The following is a 24,578-nucleotide window of genomic DNA, read 5'->3' on the forward strand; positions in this document are numbered from 1 at the left end:
AATCACTATCCATGTGCTGATGCTGATGCACGCCTGGTGGTTTCCTAGCATAAGGCAGGTCACTTACTTACTTTAAACTAGAGATGTCCCGATACTGTATCGGTATCGGGAAAAGTATCGGATCGGCCCTTATTTGTCATATCGGGTCATATCGGTATCGGTGAATATGCCAGTCTAACCACACATCCGACACAGGGGTAAGGGGTTGACACTATGGCAGGTAAATAAAATGTTGGGGCATGTGGAGTTTGCGTTGGAGTTGCCCAAACTGCAAGTGCACATTTGAGTGAGGAGTCTGTTATAAACACAACACGAGATATACAGCTAGATAGCTATAAACACAACATGAGATCACAACACTGGTAGTATGCGGTATCGGCTAACACAGAAATTGAGGGATCGGGATCGGATCGGAAGCGATCGGGACATCCCTACTTTAAACGTCCATGAACATATCACATGCATAACCATTTACAGCTAATCAGCTATTATTCCTTTGATATGAACAGCAAACTCCAATTCACAGATATATACTTCAACGTGTGATGTGCATGCAGATGACATGTGCACAACAACTTGCAAACTTTAAATATTTTATATTGCACACACACAAACGTGTTAACTATATTTTACAAATACGTTAACATTTGTGAAATTGTGAATCAATTGTGAATCATGACATTGTGAATAATTTGAGAATCATTGGAACCCTACTTTGACTATGCTTGCACCTCTTGGTTCTCAAACATCCCTATGACACTAAAGACCAAGCTACAAACCTCCCAAAACAAACTCATTCGACTACTCCTCGGTCTGGGGCCCATGACCCATCTTTTTGCAACCCATTTTGATAGTCTAGGGTGGCTCCGGGTAGAAAACAGAGTTAAGCAATTGAAATTGGGACTGACATTTAAAAGTGTAAATGCAGCTTTTCCCTCTATGCCCTCTGTACCCGCATACCTGACAAACTGCAAATTCTCCTTATACAGCACTGCCACCCAAGTGTGGAATGCCCTGACTCCCTCCCTCAAAGAATGCAAATCCCTGGCGTCCTTTAAAACAGCCCTGAAAATCCACCTTTCAGCAGGCCAAAGGGAGAGGAAATTATTCCCCCCCCCCCCCCCCCCCCCTTAGTCTAGTGACTACCCCCACCTCCGTATAACGCCTTCTTTGTTCCCCAACCTGTACATATTTTTGGTATGATGATTTGATGTTATTTTTCATGTCATGATTATGAATTGAATACCCGGGACCTGAATGGAAACAAGACCGCAAGGACTTCTTTCCGTGATCCCATTGGACGTGTGTTTGACTGTACTCTGTACTGATTACATTTCTGCCAATAAAGTATTCAATCAATCAATCATTAAGCTGCCATTTTTTGAGTGTCCTTCCTGCCACAGGATAATCTTGACATTGTTGTTTGTACCATATTCTTCTTCGGGTTTGAGTAAGGACACGCAATTGGCCAGTGGACGTGTGCAAGGACGCGCTGTGATTGGCCAGTAGCCACTTTGAGTTGCAGTAGGGGAAACTGTGTCTATCGGGTCGCAACTCGAACAGGGCTGAGTCGGCTAAGCAAACTTCGCAACGTTCGACGTGCGCTGTAGCCCGCTCGGTGGTGTCTCTCGTGGCTTGCTTGAGTTCGCTTGAGACGGCACCCCTCCGTCACGGTCTGAAACTGTACTTTATCCCCTACTACTAGTAGGAGGCGGGCGGGACCATTACTCAAACCCAAAGAAGATTTCATGCAAGTGTCCCCATCTGTCCGTTAACTGAAGTACTTTGTCCTGAAGGCTGCAGCCAGATCTCTGTAGGGTGTGGCAGAGGGGGTGGAGCCAGGAGTTTGTAGTTTTAAGAGTTTCTGGACACGAGGAGAGCGAAGGAGTAGGTTGTGGCTCAAACCTACAACACTAGAACTTAACCAATACAGAGACAGACACTGGAGAAGAGGAGGAGGGGAGGGGTGAGGAACAGACAGGAGGAGAGGAGAGTTAAGTCAGAGAATACAAAGAGCTTAAAGAATTCAACGTAAACATTCATTTGATAATGAAAACAAAAATCTGTTCCAAGTCAAATACAAAAGCCTGTCTGTCTGTCTGGTGGTGTGTGTGTGTGTGTGTGTGTGTGTGTGTGTGTGTGTGTGTGTGTGTGTGTGTGTGTGTGTGGGGGGAGTTAGAATATCAAGAAGGGTGCCTGATTGCTCTATCCGTACTGTATATCAGTTCATCAGAGTTGGAAGATCGGATAAATAAGAGAATGGAACTAGAAAAAGTGCCCCTCGGGGCACAGGTCTCCACCAGGGCACGTCAGAATGTGGCCTCCTGGTGGCGCTATAATAGGCCAATGTGAAAAGGGTGCCATTTCTTCATACGCCTTTGATGGCAATTGGATGATTTGAGGCATTTTGTTCCAAAAATGTGTTTTGCAAAAATCAACCTGATGGTGGCGCTTTAACAGGCCAATGTGAAAAGGGTGGGATATATTCCTCAGCCTAGTAAGAAAATGTGTGAAAGATTTCACGTAAATTGCACGCTGCGTTCATGATTTGAGGCTTTTGTTCAAAACGGGGCAATCTTGCAAACTGTGAAAGCCAATTATAGTAGGATGGAATATGAAATATCGGACAGATCCGACTTGAGCACATGACTATAGAGATACTGTGTAACGATTTGTGAGATTTTTGGACAGAATCTGAAGGAGTAATATAAAAAAATGTGTTTTACAAAAGTCGGCCTCCTGGTGGCGCTATAAAAGGCAGATGTGGAAAATGCAGGTCAAAGGTTTGTCCTTGGCCTCTAGGGAGAGGGCATGCAACGTTTCACGCAGATCGGTGCAGTTTTAGGTAAAAAATGTGAAAAGCTGCCTCATGGTGGCGCTATAACAGGCCGTTCTGGAAAATGTGGGGCAGAGGTTCATCGTTGGCATCCAGGGAGTGTGTGTGCAAAGTTTGGCATCGACCGGGTTAACGGTGCCGGAGATTAGCTGGTAACGGACGGACGGAAGGACGGACACACACACGGACGGAGTGCAAAACATACTCTCTCCCCATGCCTTCGGCCTGGTGGAGACAAATAAGGGTAACCGTTTTGGTTGGTACATTGTTGATGGGGCGAGACGCAGCGTGAAGCTGATTAACAGTGTGTGTGCGTGCGTGTGTCAGTCCCACTGCGTAGCTAGCTTAACACACACATCCACTTACCGAGGGCACTGTGGATGCTATAGGGATCATGACGAGGGAAACTCCCCTGAAGATGTTGGTGAGAATCTTCTGAAACCTGGACATGTCCTTCCTCTGAAGGACATGTATCTAGAGAGAGAATGACATTAATATACTGTAGCAATACCCCCCCCCCCCACACCCCCCAGTTCACCTTTATCACGATTCTTGGGCCATGATTCAATAAGATCACTATTCTTTATGTTGCGATTTTGTGATACAGTACATTGCTATTTTGATTACAGTGTGTTTCAAAAATCCCTAGCCATAATAAAAAAGAAAAAAAACAAGAAAAACATTTATACATGTTATAAACGTAAATCAATACAATATTTAACTTCAGGATGGGAATAATAGCTGCTGTCAGTGCTCTACTACAGTGCCAAAACCTCTCTTACCTCCACTATCAAAAGGTTGAAGAGACCCAGGCAGACAGGAAGTATCCAGGTGGGATCAGGAAGTGTCAGATTGGTCAACCACAGAAAGCCTCCCGTCGACAGCTCTGTATGTACACCTGCAAGCACACCAACAGAACAGATGCGTATCTACTCTGTGTTGTCATGGAAATACCACTGCACACAGTTAATAGTACCGGTGTTTTTTTTTTGTGTTTTTTTATTCACCTCCCAAAAACCAGCAGTCCAGTTCAGTCTATAATAGAGTGCAGCCTCGGGGAAAGACAAAAATGGCCACAATAACAGTTCTACAAAATATAAACACACTTCTACAAGCACATCTACAAGCTCATAGCACGCGCGCTATGAGCTTGTCGGTCTGCTATTTTTTTTAAATCGTGAAAATATTTATTTCAGAAAACTGGAGGATTTAGAAGATTTTTTTTAAATTTCGACGTCAGGCCTGAATGGGTTAACCATGAATCAAACACCCCTCCTCTACTTGGCACCTTCCCAATCAAAGGTACTGGAGAGGGGACCCACAACATGTTTAAAACCATCAGTAGCACATTTTACAGTACATCCAATGACAACTTGACCCACACTTCCAAACCGGCTGGATGGTGATGAATTGGAAGCAGCTGTGTAGTCAAGTGTGTGCAATGTCCCGAATATCATTGCCTATGTGTCTCAGGCTGCACCGTGACAGGCTGAATGTATGCAAGGTTTGGATATCACATCGGAAGAGCGTCTCAGTAGACACATGTCCTCGTACATTGGGAGGTTCAAGTTGTTTATAGAGAGGCTTACATTTTATTTTCTTCACAAACACCTGGTTTCACCAGCATAATATCCTAACACCACATATGGCTTATTACAAAAAATTTAGCACATCTCAAATCTAAGGTCAAGGAGAACAAAATACTCAGATTTCACTTCGGCACAGATCCATCCCCAGAGCTCTGAAAAAGGCTCCATGCCAAAGCATGCGTTTTTCTATTGTGATGTGACCCAAATAAACAAGTGAAATGTGATAATTTTGACCTTGACCTGAGATTTGACTCTTCCATATTTTTGAGTGGTGCAACCACTATGTGGTGCAACCACTATGTGGTTGCACCACAGCAACACAGCTATGTGTTTATGCATGTACTATGTGTACTATGTAAACTCTTCATTTCCATTGTCCAGCAATTCAGGTTAAATCATTTGGGGACCCCCAAAATAATTTGGCGACCCCCCCCGAGGGGTCATGACCCACGGGTTGAGAACCCCTGGCCTAACACAGACACACACAGGCCAGGGTCAGGGAGGAGGGCTTGTATTTGGAATATTCTCACTGGATTTGGGGATTAGATTAGCACTCTACTGAGAATCCCATTGTTGAAGCGCAACATCCTTTTCCAACCATATAAGGCATATTCTTAATCGTAACCATGGCTGCACAGAGCCACAATGGAACGGAATGGAATGCTGTGGCCACTACGTGCACACAGGATAAGAAAGAACAAACTAAATAAAGGCTTCCGTCTGCAAAAGCAAATTGAACACAACACAGCAAAAGATGACCATAATAGTAATTTTACATCACACCATCTCTCTCTCAATCCAGGTATCCATCTACTCCTGCAGAACTGCTGTCTCTGTTCTGCACTGTTGTGATCTTGCATCGGTAATAGTAAGAGTGCTGTGGGTGTGTATTTACCAGTATTTAGACTGAGGTTCCGTAGAGCCAGAGAGACACTGATCCAGAGAGGAAGTTGAACGTAGATTAACACGGATGCTTTAAACGGGTGACAGTTGTCTCTGACGTACAGTTCTGATACGATACGACGTAGATTCTTCTTAAATTGATACCTGTTGATGATAATAGTACTCATATGAAGTAGCAGCTATGACCCCCCCACCCCCTCCAAATCACACACATTAAGAATCTATGTAATTTTGTTTATTTACCTGCAGTTTTCATCTGTCCAGTTTCTCTCTCTGGCTCGCATTGACACCTCGAACCGTAGCCTTTTCGCTAGCTCAGCTATCTCCGTCTGTAGCCTATCCACCTGAATGTCATTAGTTATTGAGAGAGTAGAGATTGTTTTGATTTCCTCAGCAAGATTTTCTGAGACATCTGAGGCCTTGAATAGAAAATTAACAAACAACAAATATGTGCAGTACTACTATCACTATTCACTACTGGATGAGACTAGTTGATTTCACCAAATGATTCTCCTAGTCATTGTTGAAAGACGAGCAAAGAGAAGAAAAATCCATGGCACTTGTGAGTCCAGTCAAAATGCACAGGTGTCAACCATGAATCCATGATCATTTAAAAGGCATTTTAAACTTGTATTACAGCAGAACTCTTGAGGCCCCATTTAGACTGCAGTCAAATCCGGCCAAATCTGATTTATTTCTCAAATCTGATCTTTTGGCCTGTCACACAGTATTTGCAAGTGACCAGATCGGATCTGTCACAGATCTGTGTTCAGACTGATTTTACACTGGCAGCCAAATCCAGCCTGATCTGTGCCACATCCAGATTGGAATCCGATTTGTATAAATAAGTCTAAACACAAACAAGTCACATGGAATCTGAATAATATAACTGTAGATAACCTATACAGTATATATGGTAGTTGTATTAGTAATGATGCAATTGTTTTATTGAAAACATATTTGTATTGTCAGTAGTTTTATTTGTGCCATTTTGTGTTGGTGGTTAAAGATGCCTGATATACATCACTGTGTTAAGGCTAGACTCACAACTATGCAACAATCAGTACCGCACTAAACAATATGTTTTTACTGACTAGAGTTTTAAAAAAAAAGCATGTCAAATTTTGTGAATGTCTTAAGCAAAAATAATATGTATTCAGGTTTCTGCAGCACAACATGTCCCTCTTGTGATCAAAACTGGTATGGCAGTTTCATTCTGCTGGGTCAGATCTGAAGTATTTTGTGTAATGTGTATACATTTGCATGGTGTGTCCAGTATCTACACTATAGTGATTCACAATGTTCAGTTTGCTTAATTATTTTACTGCACTTGGAAATAATATGACTGTAATATTGTATATTATGCCTCTGTAAACTGCTGCAAGAGTAATGCAAGTTCTCACACACATGAATAAATGTACTGAACAATATGAACATTTTCTGATAATGCCATTTTCATTTCAACTCATTGTAAAATACAAAATCACCTCTCAGACCGACTGCTTCGCCTTTATCTTGTTATTCACAAGTCTGATTTCAGCAAGCAACGTCAAATATTGCATTACATTACAATAGTTGCTTGACTGAGGATGTTTACAGGAAAATGCGACAATATTGACATTAGTGCTGCACAATTAATCAAAAAAGATTGAGATCTAGATTAATTTGAGTTACTCTTTTTTGCTACAAGAGACTTTAAGAGAGGCTCCAGGTGCAGTGCAACATTTTGAATGTAGTAATGTTCACTCAGCAACTACAGACTAAAGACTGAATGTAGTAATGTTCACTCAGCAACTACAGACTAAAGACAATACATATTTTCATGGAAAACATGAGAATCGTGATCTCAATTCTTGTGGAGGAAAATCAAAATTCATATTTGAGCAAGAATCGTGCAGCACTACAAAATGTATTTTTTGGAGCACACACCTTGGCGATGATGATCATTTGGTAAGCTGCTAGCGGCAGGGTGATGGTGCTACGGAGAGCCAGGGTGGAACAGACAATGCTGAGCCACCAGGGCAGACCGCTGGCCTGCTGAACACCAATCAACAATTCCTCCGTCAGCTGGACGGGGGTGGAGGCTGCTAAACTCTCATACCAGCCTCCCACACCTCCCACACCACCACCTCCATCTACACTGCTGCTGGAGAAGCGCCTGGACAGATGGAATCTCTGATTGTCTGTGTAACGTAAACTGGAGAAGATCTTCCCTGCGCTGATGCAGCATCCAGCTGTGATGCCGACAGGTTCGCAGCCCAGGGGTTTCGGTTGGAGGGGTTGTAGTAGTGTCAGCGGGTTGGAGGTGAGAGCAGCAGCAGCAGAGCCGAAACTTCTTCTGAGAGTCAACCTGACTACTACAGATCCCCTATGACACAGCATCCTCGCCTGTTAATAACAACACACACAGAACAAGTTACTGTCAGAACTGTGATTATTACAGTAGTTGTTTTGGTTCGCCTGCTTTTCTAGTGGATTGGTTCTCAAAGTGGGGTCCAGGGACCCCTAGGGGTCCTTGAGAGTTCCAGGGGGTCCCCAGATAAATGATAGATTGTAAGGAACCAAATGAGTCCTTCCTTGAAATTAAAATGGCTGAGAATCACTGCTAGAGCCATAAACATCTTCTCTTATGGGTGCCCCTGGCCAAATATCCTGTCTCGTACGGGAGGCAATGGAGTCTCTCACGAGGAGCGTAGCAAATGCTGCCAGACCCTAAACCTCTTCGGATTCTTCTTATACAGTATATGGTTCACGAGATGCATGTCATGATGACGATGCCAGCCAACTGAGTATTGAGTACGTATCACCATGACGATTCCAGGCGTGCATATCCATATGAGGTTTCTACACTAGTCTGATGTCAGTGCTGGATATCGCTGTTGTCTCCATACATGGAGCTATATGTTGTCTCCATAAATGGAGCTCTAGGTGAAAGCCTTTGTAACAGCGAGCCTTTTACTGACTTCAGCCATATTAGCATGTGCACGGTATTTATCCATTTGTAACAAATACAAATGTAACCTTACCAAATATATGTTTACATAATACATATGTAAGCATATGTAATGTTTACATATGTCTCACAAGAGTTCACAATTAATTAATGGATTGGATTCTACTAAGATCAAGTCCATCAAAGATTGAACAACAAAATATTCCCCTCCACATTAAAAAATAAAATTACATTGTTAGAAGCTTTGGTAAGTAACAACATGTTGACAAATTAACTGCATTTCATTCAGTGTACTGTACCACCTCCAGCTAATCCCACTTTAGAAACACATGTATACAGGTGTTAAATTACTGTTATGGAATATGGATGTATTCATTTTATATTTTTATTCGTGTTTCAACTGAGAGGGACGTTTATGTCAGTTGCTAAACTGAGATATCAAGCAGTGCTATTTGAGCAGGAACTACTGGTAAATACAAATAGTCAAATTAAATAAATGCATGCTGCTACTACTACCCATAGAGTATACTACCCTGCAAGGCAACATATGCAATCAAGACTTCATTGAATGACAGTTAGCTTAGCAACGCCATAGCAGTCAGACCGATTCAATGATACTCACTCAGTCACGGTGACAATAAAATACGAATAAATAAGCCCTTTAGTGTATTTAGTTTAGCTATAACGATATATTGGACTCGGAAATATAATGAATCTGTAATGAATGACACAGAAAACATTTAAATTTGTTTTAGGCTGTAGAGAGGCTCCTTCACCTCCGTCCGTCGCGTAAACATGACGTCACGACGGAGTGCAACCATTAGCCATACATATATACAAATATAACTCTACAATGCCATGCTAAAAGTGTGTATTTATGTAATTATGTCAAAAAATTATGTATTCTATTTATAAAAAAAAACATAACAGCAAGTGACCTTATTCGCGTCATCCAATTTCCTACATTCTGGCCGCTAGATAGCGCCATCGTCATTGTAAAACATTAGTAAATGAACACGGATTAACCAGAATGAATCCGGAAATTAAGCAATTTTAGCTTCAGAATTAGTGCTAGTGTTGTAATTGAATTGATTAATTTGTTGTTTATTGAAAATAAACGGATAATTTAAAATTGCTCATGTTTCGTTCACATGAAATATGGCAATTCTCAAACCTAATTTGGAATCTATCCTCAAACTGTCAACGCTGTCATGTTGCTCTAGGGCTAGGGTCATATAGGGTCAACAGAGAAAGATGCTCTTTTACCTTCGGCCAAGAACGCAATTGATTCTGATAGAAAGCAATGACCCATTATTGACAGTCCAACAGTATTGTTACTAGATCAAGATCTTTTATGGTCCTGCAGTCCTCTCTCATATAGGCCTATAGGCCTAATTGGAAACAGCATTTTATGTGTGATGCATGGAGCATGACGGTTGTTATTTATTTACAGCACCAATTATAGCAAAATGAGGGAGACCTGTACTGTAGAGGGTCAGTTCAGAATAATAAATAGAGCATATGCAAATAACTTGAGGTGAATTTAATATGCAAAAAATATATAATCACTGGCCTTGGAACGTCTCGGGATCCCCCAGGAGGAAGTCACTAATGTTGCTCTGAGAGGGAAGTCTGGAGCACTCTGGTGGAGCTGTTGCCCCCGCGACCCGACTACGGATAAGCGGTTGAAGATGGATGGCTGGATGGATGGATCCTCTTGCATCTAATGTCTCACTAATCGATTCACCCTGGCTGTTCTGCCAGAGCCACACTCTCCGGGTCCCACAAACATTCTGAATGGCAATCAACTCAACTCTTCTCATCAATATGAGCATAAAATGACAAAAATGTCTTATAGATATAGAACATAAATCAGTACATTAATAGAACATTTATTTAGTTTATATTAATAATTGTTTTTCTATTTGTTTCTGTATTGTGTTTTTTATCATCGTTTTGACCTAAATTTAACACAATTAATATCCAATGAAGGGCTCCAGGAGCACCAGTTTACCCAAAGGGCTCCTGAGAGCCGGTGGCCAAATTTCCAGACATCATGCCCGGAAATGTAATTCATTAAACATGTTTTATTCTATTAGTATCCCATTGAGTCCCAGGGTGTGTTCGGATAGCATGCACCTGCAATACAAACTATATATAATAGGTGAGTGCATTTCCGAACGCACCCATAGACTCCAGACTCTAATGCTATTTAGCATATCTGTACTAATAAAAAATAAATTAAATTAAACAATCCCTGTGGCATGTGTGTCAAATCGGCTTAATCTTTTGAGTTAAATGCCATTTAACTCAATGTTTGTATTGAAAATGGAGGACCCTGATCTGTAAACAAGTTTCAGTGCATGCCTTTTCTGGTTGTATCCTCAGTTTTTGTATTGACTAGTCACGACCTGTACCTTCCTTGAAATGTACCCATTCTGATTCTGCCATCAATGCAGCAGTAGGCCTATGGATTTTATTTTGAAGTGTTTGACAGGACGTCCTCCTGCATGCTAGCATGTGTGTGTTGTTGTAGCATCCATAGCATGCAGATCATCTATGTAGCAGATAGCACAAGACCAAACAGCACAGCAGCAGGTGTATAGTATAGGAAACGAACAGGTTGTTTTTACAGGGCTTTGCGGTCCCTACAAAGACCGTTTAAAGCGAGATCGAGATGGCAGAATACAGCCAGTCGGGGATCCTGGTGGCCCTGCTGCTGTTTACAGTCCTGACGTTAAAAGACATTTATATCGGCAGAAATATGATGAGTCAAGAGCAGTTCATCGACCACCACCATGGAGATGTCGGCCTACCGCCTGACAGCCTGCCTGAGCCTGAGGCCGAGGTTGGGAAGCCGGCTAAACACTCCCTGTACACCGGCGGGCCTGCCCTGAAGTTTCAGTACTGGTGAGACTGGGAAGCACGCTTTATCTTTAGCCTTTAGGTCATGTAATTATTTGATGTTATGCCATTTTGATAAATGGACTGCAAACCCTAGCTCTGGTCCATATAGCCTTACTACTCTTGCTGCCGTTGCACGGCATTAGAGAGCTATAGGGCCTATGGACCAGAGCCAATTAAAGTCTGCTTGCATAAATCATTTGCACAGTTTGTTGTAAGCACTTTGTTTTTGAGAAGTGCTATATAAATACATGGTGTTATTATTATTACCGGTGTTATCAGTAGTAGTGAGATGAAAGCACTTTCATCCTTATCCTCAAAGATATAACGGTTGGATCACTCAAATTATAGCAATATGATGGAGGTGAAGGGTCAGTTCAGAATACTAAATAAAATAATAAGCACATTACTTCACTGAGCTGAATTTAATATGCAGAACATACCAAAGCTATATGCCAAACAATGATTCTGATAATTCCTTGCATAAGTTTCTCAATGGAAAATATAAAATTCAGCAGTTCTCTTATGTCCTGTCACTGTCCAAAAAAGTCCAATGTCCAAAAGAAAACAACTTCGAAAATAGGCTATTCACTTAATTTATGGCAAGATATCCTACTCTTACCACCAGACCAACTCTTCCGCACAGAAATCCTTAACACAGAACAATTCACAATGGAAATAAAAGTTCGCTTTATCTGCTGGGATATCCCAAATGTTCCAAACTTGGGAATAATATCCTCTTGCCTCAACACTGGCTACAGCGGTGCCACAATCATTCTGAATGGCAATCAACTCAACCTTTGGGTGGGGTTGCCCGCGACATACTAAATCCAACACGGGTTGTGCTTATAACCACGACCCCGGGCAAGTTAAGTTTACTGAGCTTACGGTTAGGTATAGTCTTACTGAGGTTAAGGTTAGGTTTAGGTATAGTTTTACTGAGGTTAGGGTTAGGCTGTCAATCACAGCGCGTCCTTGCACAACCTGTGTAGGCTTTGGTTGATGCGGGTTGCCCAACTCACCAGCCGTAATAAAACATTAATAGAAATTGCTAACACAAAAACATGTAACTCTGGCCACAGAGGTTAAAAATAATTCTAAACTGTATATAAAATTAACATATCCTCGGTAGAATGTATTATTTCATACATTCTTTCTTTTTCTTTGTATGGTGTATGTATGTATATTCTACCTGTATACCATAGCCCCTATGTCTAGTCTATGGGAATTCACTGTCTATGTGCACTGTTGTTATAATGTTGTTTTTCCACACTTGGTAAATTTGTATTAATGAATGTGCTTATTGTGTTACTTATTAATAGTAGTAGTGCCTGTATTATATTTGTGCGTGCGTGCGTCAGTCATGCCCTAATAGTTACATTTGGAGCCAGGAGTTTCTGTTTGTATGTTGTACAACATGGTGTGTTTGTGTTTTGCAGCATTTCCTGAGGCTACAGCAAGGTGTTTCAGGAGTACTCTCGCTCAATCAGCCAGCTGTACCCTGACATCCGCATAGAGGGAGAGAACTACCCACCCACCACAATAAACAAGTTAGAGTACACTTTAACCATTTATTTCATGACTTGTCGATACAGTACATTATAGATACCATAATGTTTTTGTTGAATTTGAATTTTACACAATCAAAAACGATCGACCTTCCCCCCCACACCCTGATCCATTGAGTTCAATGGAACGAGGTGCCCTCTTGTGAGGTTTTCAGCTATTACTTTCAATGGTGCGGCGTCATGTTCTGTACAGATATAATTATTATTGCTACTGTATTTACATAACTTGCATAACTTCTCTTATTTCTGTAGGTATTTAGGTAACTTTTTCTCATACTTCAAGCTGTTGGCCATTACTTTGATAGTGAGTGGCCAGAACCCCTTCCCTTTGCTGGGCTTGGCATCACCACGGGCCTGGATCTGGAGCCAAGAGAACAAGGTAAAACATACTATGGTATAAAAAAGAATAATGCACAAAGGCTCTTACTTAGCACACACAAATTAAATGTTTTCCCACTTTAATGAAAGATTTGAAAAACTAGCAAAATCTTGTTGTTGAGGTGGAGAAAAGTTAAAGGAGTGAGGCGGTAGTGCAGGTGTTAGTGATGTCGCATCACAGCTAGAGGGTCCTGGGTTAGATTCCCGCTGGGGATGCTGGGGGCGTGTTCTCTCCGCCGTGTCATCAGTGCCCATACCCTAGGTGGGGTTGGCAAAAGGGCCTTTCTGTGTGGAGTTTGCATGTTCTCCCTGTGTCCCCTAGGGTACCCTCACAATAAACATGCAGTAATCCTGGTCTCTATACTGCCTCCCCCTGGCCGACCGGGGTGGCTGATGGAGGGGAAAGGAACTGGTTATAACGTGTTCCTTCCACACACAAAGTCCAACCAGGGAAACTACCCCTTGTCAGGTGAAAAGAAGTGGCTTGGACTCCTCATGCATTGAAGGAAGCATGATGTCAGTCCGTTGCTCTTCCCAGGTTGGCAGAGGGAGGGAGTGTAGAGCCCAGGATTACAATTGACACCGGGTGAAAAAAGGATTACAAAAATCGTGGGATAAAAATGTAAGAGAAAAAATAATTCTTGTACAAATGAGATGGGAATCAGTTACTGGATCAGATCAATAATAGCAACAGGATAATCGAAAAACCATATTTTTATGGCAGTTTTAGAATGTTTACAATCAAAGTTTGATCCTAACTTGTGTTCATTTGTGTGTGTTTCAGATATTCTCATGCCTCATGGCATTCTTCCTCAGTAACATGCTGGAGACTTACTTCCTGTCTACCGGAGCTTTTGAGATCACATTAAATGGTGAGTCAGTTTGCTTTTGATTGACTACACCTTCAACCAATCAAAACCATAATGCAAGACACTAAATGGAGATTATCTGAGAAGTCAATCTGAAGTAACACATTATGTCTAGGACGGCACCAGCCTCTTTGGGGTCCTGCATATCAGAAACGATGCCATACTGCTACTGTATGCAGCACAAATGTTATGCAATGAATACCACATCGACAGCAGCGGTTTGCTCTCATAATACTACTTAACATGCTGTGTTTTGTGCTGTAGATGTTCCTGTGTGGTCCAAACTGCAGACAGGTTACGTTCCAAACATCCAGGAGTTGTTTCAGATTCTAGATAACCATGTAAAGATGAACACAATGCCATTCACCTCCCCATAGGCCTGCTGGGAAATCTCACAATGTGCAGGTGTGGACCCTAATACTGCTGGTTATATATAGGGATTATTTCATATACCTTAACAGAGTTGAGTTATTTTGTTTTCATGAAATGATATGTTTGTCTGTCCTAGGAGTGTTGAACAGAGACACTGTGTTTGCTGGTGTTTATGAAGGCCTGGTCATAAAGCAGTCTGTCTGCCTGGCTCGGCTGGATGTCTCATACCACCAAACAACAATTCTCTGTCCCCTGCTGCACTTGCTGCACTGCAACCCATGCTGCCATTCAGGAAAATCCACCCACAGTCCACCTTTACACAATCTATTATGGACAGGGAGGAAGCTGACCTGGTGTCAGTTTCAGACTTTCAGTGAAGGGATGTTTCAGCCTAAATACATCTAATCTTTTTATATCTCAGCCTGCTATGTAACTGATTCTCCAAGAGAGATTTTCACTTCAGTGACAGTCTGTTTACATATTTATTATCTCTGTAGTAATGGTATTTACAAAGCAGTCTGTAGTTCATTCCATATGCTTGTAATGTTTAGTTTATATAAGTACATAAACTATCTTAGTCATTTGAATTAACCTGGCACTTTTCGACTATACAAGAACTAAGCGACACAAGTAACACGTGCCGAAACACTTAACATCAGTTCTTCAGTACGTAAGCAGAAAGTCTATTGTTTTGCATACTTCCTGATCTTTAATTACCAGCGTGATGAGGGTAAAGAAAATATTTAAAGCACAATTCAATCTTTCTTTCTTTCTTCAGTCTGTCATACTTGAGATGACAGTAAGTTTATTTTTTATTTACCCTTTATTTACCCTTTATTTAACCAGTAAAACACATGAGACAGTCTCTGCCAAGAGGCAGAAATAAAATTACACTTCAATGCTACATCGTACATGTCAAGTAACAGCCAATAATACATCCATGATACACCTCAAAGTACCTATAATACAAAAATATCGAAAGTGATACATTTAAGTGACAGTAATTATGTTACAATAAAAATTTTCAATCACATATTCATCAAGATAATCATATGTATTGTAACATGAGCCTCGGCCAATAATATTAACAGTAGTCGTTTATAATTTATTTCATAATTAAATATTTGTATTGTATGTGGGTTCTTGTTTGCACTTTATATGCTGATAATTTGACTGAAACATGCGCAGCTAATTAGAGCAGCGAGCTGCAGTTTTATGACATACCTTCCATTCACGGTCGGTTCTGGTTATCATGGAAAAGGAAACACAAAACAACCGCAGCAGGTGACGGCACATCACATGTTATGAAAAGTTCAAGCTTTTGGAAGGTTCGGGGGTTACCCTTCGTAGTCGAGAAGCGCCATGTTCCAGCAGTGAGTCTTATAGGCCTTGTTCCCACAGTGAGGCTGTAGGCCTCATTAGTTTTCCTCTCCTCATAAGTCTTCCTGATGATATTGTTGGGTGGGTTCAATTCAAACTCATTAATTGTCAACTCGAATGAAAATAAAGTTTAACGATCTATATATGACATGTGCTATAATCTGTTTTGGTGAAATGTTCCTCCCTACATGTATGTGTGAGGTGGTATGGTGTTGCCGAAAGGCTTGGCTGTGAATGTTTTGCTCGCTGTCTGTCCATCCGTGTGTATCCTGTGGACAGCTAATCTCTGGCACCGTTGGCTTGACCGCACACACTCCCTTGCTACCAGTGCCCCAACCTCTGCACCCAATTTTTCACATGGGCCAGATTTTTGTAAAAACCCTTTAACGGGTCTTTCAGATGAGTGGCTAAAATTGGCTTTCAAAGTTTGAGGGAGTGCTCCATTTTGAACAAAACAGTTCAAATCATGAACACGGCGTGTGATATCCGGGGAAATTTTGCACCCCCATTCCCACTAGGCTGAGGAAGAAATGCCACCAGGAGGCAGACTTATGTAAAACATTATTTTATATTACTCCTTCAGATTTTATAAAAATCTCACACAAATTGGCCTGGCAGTGTGTCGCGGGTTCGAGTCCCAAGCATGACGACCTTTGCTGCGTGTCACCCCCCCATCTCTCTCCCCCTTTCCTGTCAAATCACTGTCGTCTATCAAAAAACAACAAAAAAACAAAGCGCACAAATCGGTAAATGTGATCAAGCGAGATCCTTCCGATTTTTCATAATTACTCCATCCTGATGGGTGAATTCTGAACATTGCTGGCCTATGCACTAACCTACCTGACCTGGTGGAGACCTGTGCACTGAGGAGCACCTTTTCTAGTTCATAAATATGAAAAGATGAGGTGTGAATGTTTGATTCTGGAAGACAGCCAATCTGTCCTGTCCATGGGAAAGTCACCCTACCTGCTGAGTGAAGTGTCTAGTTAGCGTGCGTTAAACTTTCATGTTTATTGGCACTACAAATGATAGAACATTGGCTGTTTTTTTTTAATGCAGACCAAGTAAAGGGGAAAGGGATGTAATATGTATATGTAGGTTATATATCCATAAATATATAATGCATAAAACAGTAAAACACCTAGTGTACCATACACACACACACGTGCATTCCAAAAAATGTAAGCTAAACAATTTTATTTTATCTTGATTATGGGATAGGCCTACAGCTGAAAATCAAAAAATTTATAAATCATAGTGACCTTTTGAAAAGTAGGCCTATGTATTTATGCACTCAATACTTGGTTGGGGGCTATTTTTGCAATACCATGCAATATCACACATTAAATGAGAAATAATATCTTATGAACACTTCGTATGCGTATGCTGAGGTGTTATGGAAGCCCAGATTGTTTTGAGAGCAGCCTTTGGCTCGTCTGCATCGTTGGGTCTGGTCTGGTGTCTCATCTTCCTCTTGACAATGAGGGAAGAGGTGGCTGATCAATCAAGCAAGGTAATAGTCAGCAAACCAGTTACTAATAGTTTTGGCCAGCCAGTGCCAAGTCCTGATGCAAAAGGAAATAAGCCTTAGTCAGCTGATGAATCTAAAATCTCTTGGTTGATGGCTGCTGTGAGGTTTCCACAGTCAGTGATTGACATTATCAAAGTCCAGAATCAACACATCCATTAACCAGGACTCCAGGAGATTGACTCTTATGGGTCAAGTTTGACCAATGCATTAATCAAATACATACATCAGTAACTGGGACCTTATTACTCCAATGTGGATCTCTCAGACTCCATAATGCCAAAGGGAGAGGAAATTATTAGGCCTACTCCCCCTTAGTCTAGTGACTACCCCCACCTCCTTATAATCCCCTTCTTTGTTCCGCAAACCGGTACATATTTTTGTTATGTTTACCTTTTAACAGTATTTTTGAATTTTGTTATTTTTCATGTCATGATTAAGAATTGAATACCCAGGACCTGAATGAAAACAAGACCGCAAGGACTCTTTTCGGTGATTCGGACCCTTTGGAAGTGTGTTTGACTGTCAATCAATCAATCAATCATTCAATCAATGACTATGGAGATAGTGTATACCGATTTGCATGATGTATGGATAAAATGTGTACGAGTAATGTACAGAAATGTGTTTTGCCAAAATTGGCCTCATGGTGGCGCTATAACCGGCAGATGTGGCATTTCTTCCTCTGCCTAGTGTGAATGTGTGTGCATAATTTCACGGAAATCGCATGCTGGGTAATGATTTGACTTTTGAGGCATTTTATTGGAAACTAACAACTAAGGCAATCTTAGCGATGGGGATGGAATATGGGGAAGCGGGCAGGTCCGTATTGATCACATGACTGTAGAGATAGTGTATATACCGACTTGCATGATGTATGGATAAAATCTGTAGGCCTACGAGCAATATAAAGAAATGTGTTTAGCAAAACTCTGCCCAACGGTGCCGAAGATTAGCTGTACGCAGACGGACGGACAGACACACACACAGACACACGGACGGAGTGCAAAAAATACTCTCCCCATGCCTTCGGCTGGTGGAGACAATAAATAATTGTGACCAAATTGCACTAGTCTTTGAGCACACTATTAAAAAGAAAATAAATAAAGGCAATACAGTCATCTAGTAGGCCTATGATATATCCATGACGTATGACTGATTAGTTAAATACTATAGATTTTTTTAATCACACCCATGTGAAGTGAGGGGCGCTCTTATCATACGTCATCATCTTCAATGTTTGTGTTTACCCAATTTTGTCTTCAAGGTTTGTGTTTACACAGACCCTCAAAGCTGGACATAGGAGGGGCTAGCGCTCCTCAAAAATGTATACACAATTATGTGGATGCCTGCTGGCAGCGTGCACAAAGAAATGTGGTTCTGACTGTTCCAGCAGTTTGTAAAATTAGGGATAGACAGCTGAAAAAGAGGTGAAAACATACCAGAATCACACCGCTTGCCTTCACCCTGAAGGAGATACAAATAATGGCTCCCATGTGGACTTCAAATTTGTAAAACATAAATTAAATGTGGAGGTACTTCCCTGACATTTAGCCATTTGACAATAAAATGATCCCAGGACAGACAAACAAATATAATAGTCGTCTAAGACGTACAGTAGCTGGACAATCCAAGCTACGTTGGATTATACGTTATAAATTAAGTCGAGTCGTTTGCTGTTTGGAGACTGGAGATGACATCACTACTTTTGTTACACTGATTGGCTGCAGGGGTTGTCTGTCAACGCTGTACTCCCGCAGCCAATTAGCAGGGTCCAGAGTAGACACACAAATGAATGATGAGTGGAAATGGAATTTCAATGAGAAATTAAAAACATATATTTTTAGGGGCCTTCGCCCTTTCCGGCTTTGGCCCCTAAAAAAATAAATACAAATCTAAAACATGAAGGCTGGCAGTGTGCACAAGGAATTTGCAAGATTAGCTCCAAACATACAAAACGACAAAGTGAGCGGTGCCTTGAGTATTTTTTATAGTTTTTTCTAAAGATTAGACTTTTGGCTTTTCTGCCTTTATTGATAGTATCAAGTGAAGATGGACAGGAAAGAGAGAAGGGGAGAGACATGCTGCCAAGGTCATCATGAACAGGACTTGAACACGTGCCGCGCTGTCAGGCCAAAGCCTATATGTGGCATACGCCTAGACCACTTGGCCAGCGGGCACCCCCTGATAAGTCAATTTCTGTCTGTATGAGGAACAATGTTAAATGAAGAAGGAGGAGAGGACACTGGAGCAGCACAAACATTTTAAGCCATTTTATTAGGTGCTAGTATACAAAAACGACTAACGTTTCAACCTATGCGGTCTTCATCAGTCATGACTCTGATGAAGACCGCAGAGGCCTTAACCCTTTCTGGATAGAGACACTCATGCTTAGATGCTTAGACCGTCAAAAGTACCAGGTAGGTACTGGTTAACTTTGAAAACCAAAAACGTGAGCTGGTTCCATGCAGTGGAAAAGTGACAAGTCCCCCCAACAAAAAAAGGGAAATCAAATCAAATTTGGATAAAGGCAAGTCTGTGACATCTGTCTTTTGTCATCACACTCCACGTCACACGTCTCACTCCAAATGTGGACCCAATCCAGACCAATCCAAGCTTGTGGAGGTACTTTACTACTTGCTTGGCCTACTGTATACTTGCCAGCACGAACAATAAATATGGCGCTGATCAAGGGGTGTGGGATTAGCTCCAGAGAGACACTCACAGACAATACCATTTCTAGTCTCGCTTGCCGTTTACAGTACCATGTCGTAAAAAAAAAAAACATGATTAGTGTTCATAGAGCATTTTCTTTACATGGAATAATCAGGACAGCGGGCCTTCCTCATCGTCAAGTCGGATGTATACTTAGTACTTTGTGTGTATACAGCAACGGTTCCCAAACGTTTTTGGCCATGCACCCCCTGTTACCTCCTGACCTACCCCCCCACATGGAAATAAAAATTGTATAAGCTATATATATTTCCTATATATACACATATATGCACATATATGAACCTGAATATGGCATATGCAGCATAGGCTATATTCTGTATACTTGCTGTATATTGGCATATGTTAATATATTTATAATAAAACCATAGCACCACCATTAGCATGTTCATGTCGTGCACCCCCTAGAAGGCGCTCGCGCACCACAGTTTGGGAACCACTGGTACTGGTCATATACAGTATGATCCACTACTGGTGTTGACACTGCACATGCTCTCTCCCATATCCCTCATCATCCTTCTCTTCTTCGTCGTGCTTTTGGAGACCATCACCTGCTGAGCTCTGTTTGCAGTCCTGCAGTTCGACGTCCTCGGTGTCACCGCTGAAGACTTCTTCCTTTGAACGCTCGGGCAGCAAGGCCTCCAACTCTCCGAGTTTCTCAAGACTGGTCCAGTTGTGTCCGGGGAACTGGACATCAAACTGAATGTACAGGTCTCCCTTCTCAAAGGGGTTGCGGTGCTGTGGCATACCCTGCCCTCGCACAACTCTCTTTGATCCTGGCTCTATGACTTTGCCAGCGGGGTGCTTGATGACGATCTCTCTGTTGTCCAAGTGTTTAAATGTGAACTGGAATCCACACAGTGCTTCCACAAGGCCAATCTTATGGGTCATTATAAGGTCATTGCCTTCTCGTCTGAATGTCCTGTGTTGTTTCTCTTGTAATTCAAAAATGATATCCCCGGGTTCTATGTTAGGCGCCTGGTCACCTTCTCCTCTGAAAGTGATCTTCTGGCCGTTTGGCATGCCTTTGTCCACATGCACTTCTAGAATCTTCACATCCTTAACCACCTTCTTCCCACTACACTTTTTACAGCGGTCCTTCTCACTGATCACTTCACCCTCTCCATTACAATCTGAGCACATCTGCTGCATCTGTTGGAGCATTCCTGGAGCCAATTGTCTCGTTACGGTGCGCATGCCACGTCCTTTACAGGTAGAACACTTCGGTACAGCCCCCCCCTTCGCCCCCTTTCCGTTGCAAGTGATACAAAGAATGCTCCTGGTAAGTTTTAGTTTGGTGGTTTTCCCATTGTGGAGGTCTTCCAGGGACACTTCGATCTTGTTGACCTTGTCCTCTCCTTTCCTTCGACCTCCGTTGCGTCCACGCCCATGTCCGAACATGTGAAACAGACCGCCTCCACCAAAGATGTGGGAGAAGATGTCATCCATCCCTGCTCCACACCCCTCCTGTCCATGCCTCAGGCCATTTTCCCCATAGCGGTCATAAAGTTCTTTCTTTTCTGGGTTGGTCAGAACCTCATGGGCGAAACTGATTTCTTTAAATTTTTCACCACCAGTTGGGTTTTTATCAGGGTGATATTGTATTGCCAGTTTGCGGTATGCCCTTTTGATTTCACTTTCTGTGGCAGACGGAGACACGCCGAGGATATCATAGAGCTTGGTATCATTCACCATGATGGAGAGTCAGAGAGGAAGAATTATTTCCCATCTGTGAGCCATTATAAAGATATTCTTTTGTGTATGGTGATGTCACTAACCCTGCCCAAAATGGTGTCAGGTCAACTCTAACTTTGGAGTGCATTGCCATGGTGATTGCCTGATTGGTTTTGTAGTTTCAAGTCGATTGAACTGACTTTCCTTTTTATAAGGGGCGCTAGCCCCTCCTACGCTTAGCTTTGTGTGTACCACGGAGATGATTTGATTGGCTGAGCACGGAATGTGACGTATGATGATGTTATGATGTATGTACTGTATGAGGATAAGAGCGCCCCTCACTTCACACAAGTGTGATTCTTTTGAGGGGCCCCTCCTATATTCAGCTTTTAGTGAATATAAACTTTTTCCTACACAAACATTAAAGTCCAATTGACATTGAATGGAGAATTTTACAACATAGTGTCTGAGGAAATGGGCATTGTGTCCATTGATGATGTACGATGATGATTGTACGATGATAAGAGCGCCCCGCCCCCTCACTTCACACATGTGCTTTTTCATTTCATTTCACCTTTATTTATTCAGGGAGGTCAATTGAGAGCCAGCTCTCTTTTCCAATGACGTCCTGATTACAGTAAACATAACATACAATTTAAACACACACAAATACATTACAAGATAATAGACATTTCAGACATTTCTTCATCCAGCGTCTGGAGCACTGGATAGGCTTGTCTGGTACGGCCCTGTCCTGGTTTTCCTCCTACCTATCAAACAGAAGTTATTTTGTCAATCTAGCTGAGTTTGACTCAGACAAACACAACATCGTTCTGGTATTCCTCAGGGCTCGATTCTTGGTCCTCTGTTATTCTCCCTGTACATACTGCCGTTGGGAGAACTTATTACCAATCACGGAGTCAATTTTCATTTCTATGCTGATGATACCCAACTATATCTTTCTGTAGCTCCAGATGATCCCTGTGCCTTAGACCCGTTGTTGACCTGTCTGTCTAGCATCAAATGCTGGATGAGTGAGAACTTTCTCAAGCTAAATGAGGATAAGACAGAAGTTCTCATAATCGGTTCTAGTGAGCAGAAATAATCAATAATAAGCAGACTTGGCAACCTGACTGTAGAAAGTAACAGTACAGTAAAGAACTTGGGGGTCATTATTGATTCTGAAATGTTAATTAACATTAACATTAATCATGTTACCAAGATTGCTTTTTTTCACCTTAGAAATATTGCACGAATCAGAGCCTATTTGTCATTGGACGATGCAAAAACGCTAATCCACGCCTTTGTTTTTTCTCGGCTTGATTACTGCCTAAGAAAACAACTGACAGATTACAACTTGTCCAAAATGCAGCAGCCAGAGTTTTAGCTATAGAACTAAGATGAGAGAACATATTACTCCAGTTTTGGCTTCACTGCACTGGCTTCCGGTTGTTTTTAGGATTGATTTTAAAATTATTTTACTTGTTTATAAAGCTCTCAATGGTCTCGCACCTTCCTACCTACATGACTGCCTGCCTAAATATGTCCCAAACCGCCCCCTAAGGTCTTCCACTGCTGGCCTGCTCGCTTTGCCTAAAAAAATGGCAACTAAAAAATATGGGGAAGCAGCGTTTTGCTTCTACGGGCCGACGGCGTGGAACAAACTCCCACTGTACCTTCGACAGGCAGCCTCTGTAGACATTTTTAAAGCGCAGCTCAAGACCCACTTCTACACTCTTGCTTTTAATTGATCTTTTAATTTTTTTTGTTATTCATGTCCTCACTGTATTGCATTACTGCTCTTGTTTTTTGAGTGGTGTAAACCACTCCTACAACTGGCTTTGTTAGTTTACGTGTCTGTCTCTCTGTTCGTACCAAAAAATGAGCATGGTTGCTATGGTCACCCAGTTCACACGGGTGTGATTTCATTACGTCAGACATTGCGTCAGACCACAGCTGATCATTCTATATAAGACCTTACACCACTCAGTTCACACAGGTGTGATTTCTTAATGTTTATGCCTTGCTTTTCTTTTTTTGAGTGGTGTAAACCACTCCTACAACTGGCTTTGTTAGTTTGTCTGTCTGTCTGTTCGTACCAAAAAATTAGCATGGTTGCTATGGTCACCCAGTTCACACGGGTGTGATTTCATTACGTCAGACATTACAGACCACAGCTGATCAGTCTATATAAGACCTTACACCACTCAGTTCACACGGGTGTGATTTTTTCTCCATTGCTCTGTAAAGCACTTTGAGCTGCATTTCATGTCATGAAAGGTGCTATACAAATAAAGTTGTATTATTATTATTATTAATGCAGATGTTTAACCATAATTTAACTCTTTTCATTTCAATGTTTAATTTACGTCATATTTAGCGGAAGTTTGACCTAATTTCACAAAAATAAGCCAATTTGCTCAGACACTATGACGTAAACTTCTCCATTCATTGTCATTGGGAATTTAATGTTTGTGTAAGACGAAAATCTACACTCTACTAGCTGAGTATAGGAAGGGCTAATGCCCCTCCAAAATGCCTACTTGCAGTATACACAAATAAGTTGCCGTGGACAGATCCAGCAGTTTGTGAGATTAACCATGCAAGACAAACTGACAAACACAGACAGACGGTGCGTGTCTGTAGCCTCCTACAGAACCACACCATAAAGAGGAGAGGATGTTGATCACCTTTCTTCCTACAATTTTCCCCCCACTTGTTACTTGCGCGAGCAGAGCGGCACAAGTACTGTTTTCGACTGCGTATGTCGGTGACACCCTCGGCCAATCATGGATTGTGAATTTTTGGTGACACCCTCGGCCAATCAGGAACCACCGTTTTTACATAAACATACATAGTTACGTCATCAGCCAATCCCTGATTGGCCGAGG

At 41.8% G+C, this 24,578-nt stretch overlaps 4 protein-coding genes across 6 annotated transcripts in view; 2 read left to right on the top strand and 2 right to left on the bottom strand.

The window, feature by feature from the left end:
* Window positions 1-24,578, top strand: part of elp1 (elongator acetyltransferase complex subunit 1) — a 226,919-nt gene that overhangs the window by 121,840 nt on the left and 80,501 nt on the right. The window lies entirely within an intron of this gene.
* Window positions 1,153-9,311, bottom strand: cox18 (cytochrome c oxidase assembly factor COX18). Of its 3 annotated transcripts, XM_079510780.1 has the most exons (8): window positions 8,904-9,070; window positions 7,258-7,716; window positions 5,572-5,672; window positions 5,321-5,472; window positions 3,619-3,734; window positions 3,203-3,310; window positions 1,729-1,942; window positions 1,153-1,698 (listed from the first exon to the last, which is right to left on the bottom strand). In XM_079510780.1, exons 2-7 carry the CDS (start codon window positions 7,708-7,710, stop codon window positions 1,772-1,774), a joined length of 1,101 nt encoding a protein of 366 aa, XP_079366906.1. In that variant the 5' UTR covers window positions 7,711-7,716; window positions 8,904-9,070; the 3' UTR covers window positions 1,153-1,698; window positions 1,729-1,771. The 3 variants fall into 3 exon arrangements, with proteins under 3 accessions (XP_079366906.1, XP_079366905.1, XP_079366904.1); XM_079510779.1 differs by lacking the exon at window positions 8,904-9,070 and adding an exon at window positions 9,220-9,311 and having other exon boundaries at window positions 1,153-1,942; XM_079510778.1 differs by having other exon boundaries at window positions 1,154-1,942.
* On the top strand, window positions 10,671-15,900 carry selenot2 (selenoprotein T, 2). Its single transcript, XM_079501344.1, has 6 exons — window positions 10,671-11,191; window positions 12,625-12,735; window positions 13,006-13,132; window positions 13,916-14,003; window positions 14,265-14,405; window positions 14,509-15,900. The coding sequence occupies exons 1-5, from the start codon at window positions 10,959-10,961 to the stop codon at window positions 14,375-14,377; spliced, it is 672 nt and encodes a 223-aa protein (XP_079357470.1). The 5' UTR covers window positions 10,671-10,958; the 3' UTR covers window positions 14,378-14,405; window positions 14,509-15,900.
* LOC306917249 (dnaJ homolog subfamily A member 2-like) lies at window positions 20,482-21,708 on the bottom strand (the record flags this gene model as incomplete). Its single annotated transcript, XM_079495392.1, has 1 exon — window positions 20,482-21,708. The coding sequence occupies one exon, from the start codon at window positions 21,706-21,708 to the stop codon at window positions 20,482-20,484; it is 1,227 nt and encodes a 408-aa protein (XP_079351518.1).

Source organism: Electrona antarctica (genome assembly GCF_951216825.1).
Source record: "Electrona antarctica genome assembly, chromosome: 1".
NCBI lineage: Eukaryota > Metazoa > Chordata > Actinopteri > Myctophiformes > Myctophidae > Electrona > Electrona antarctica.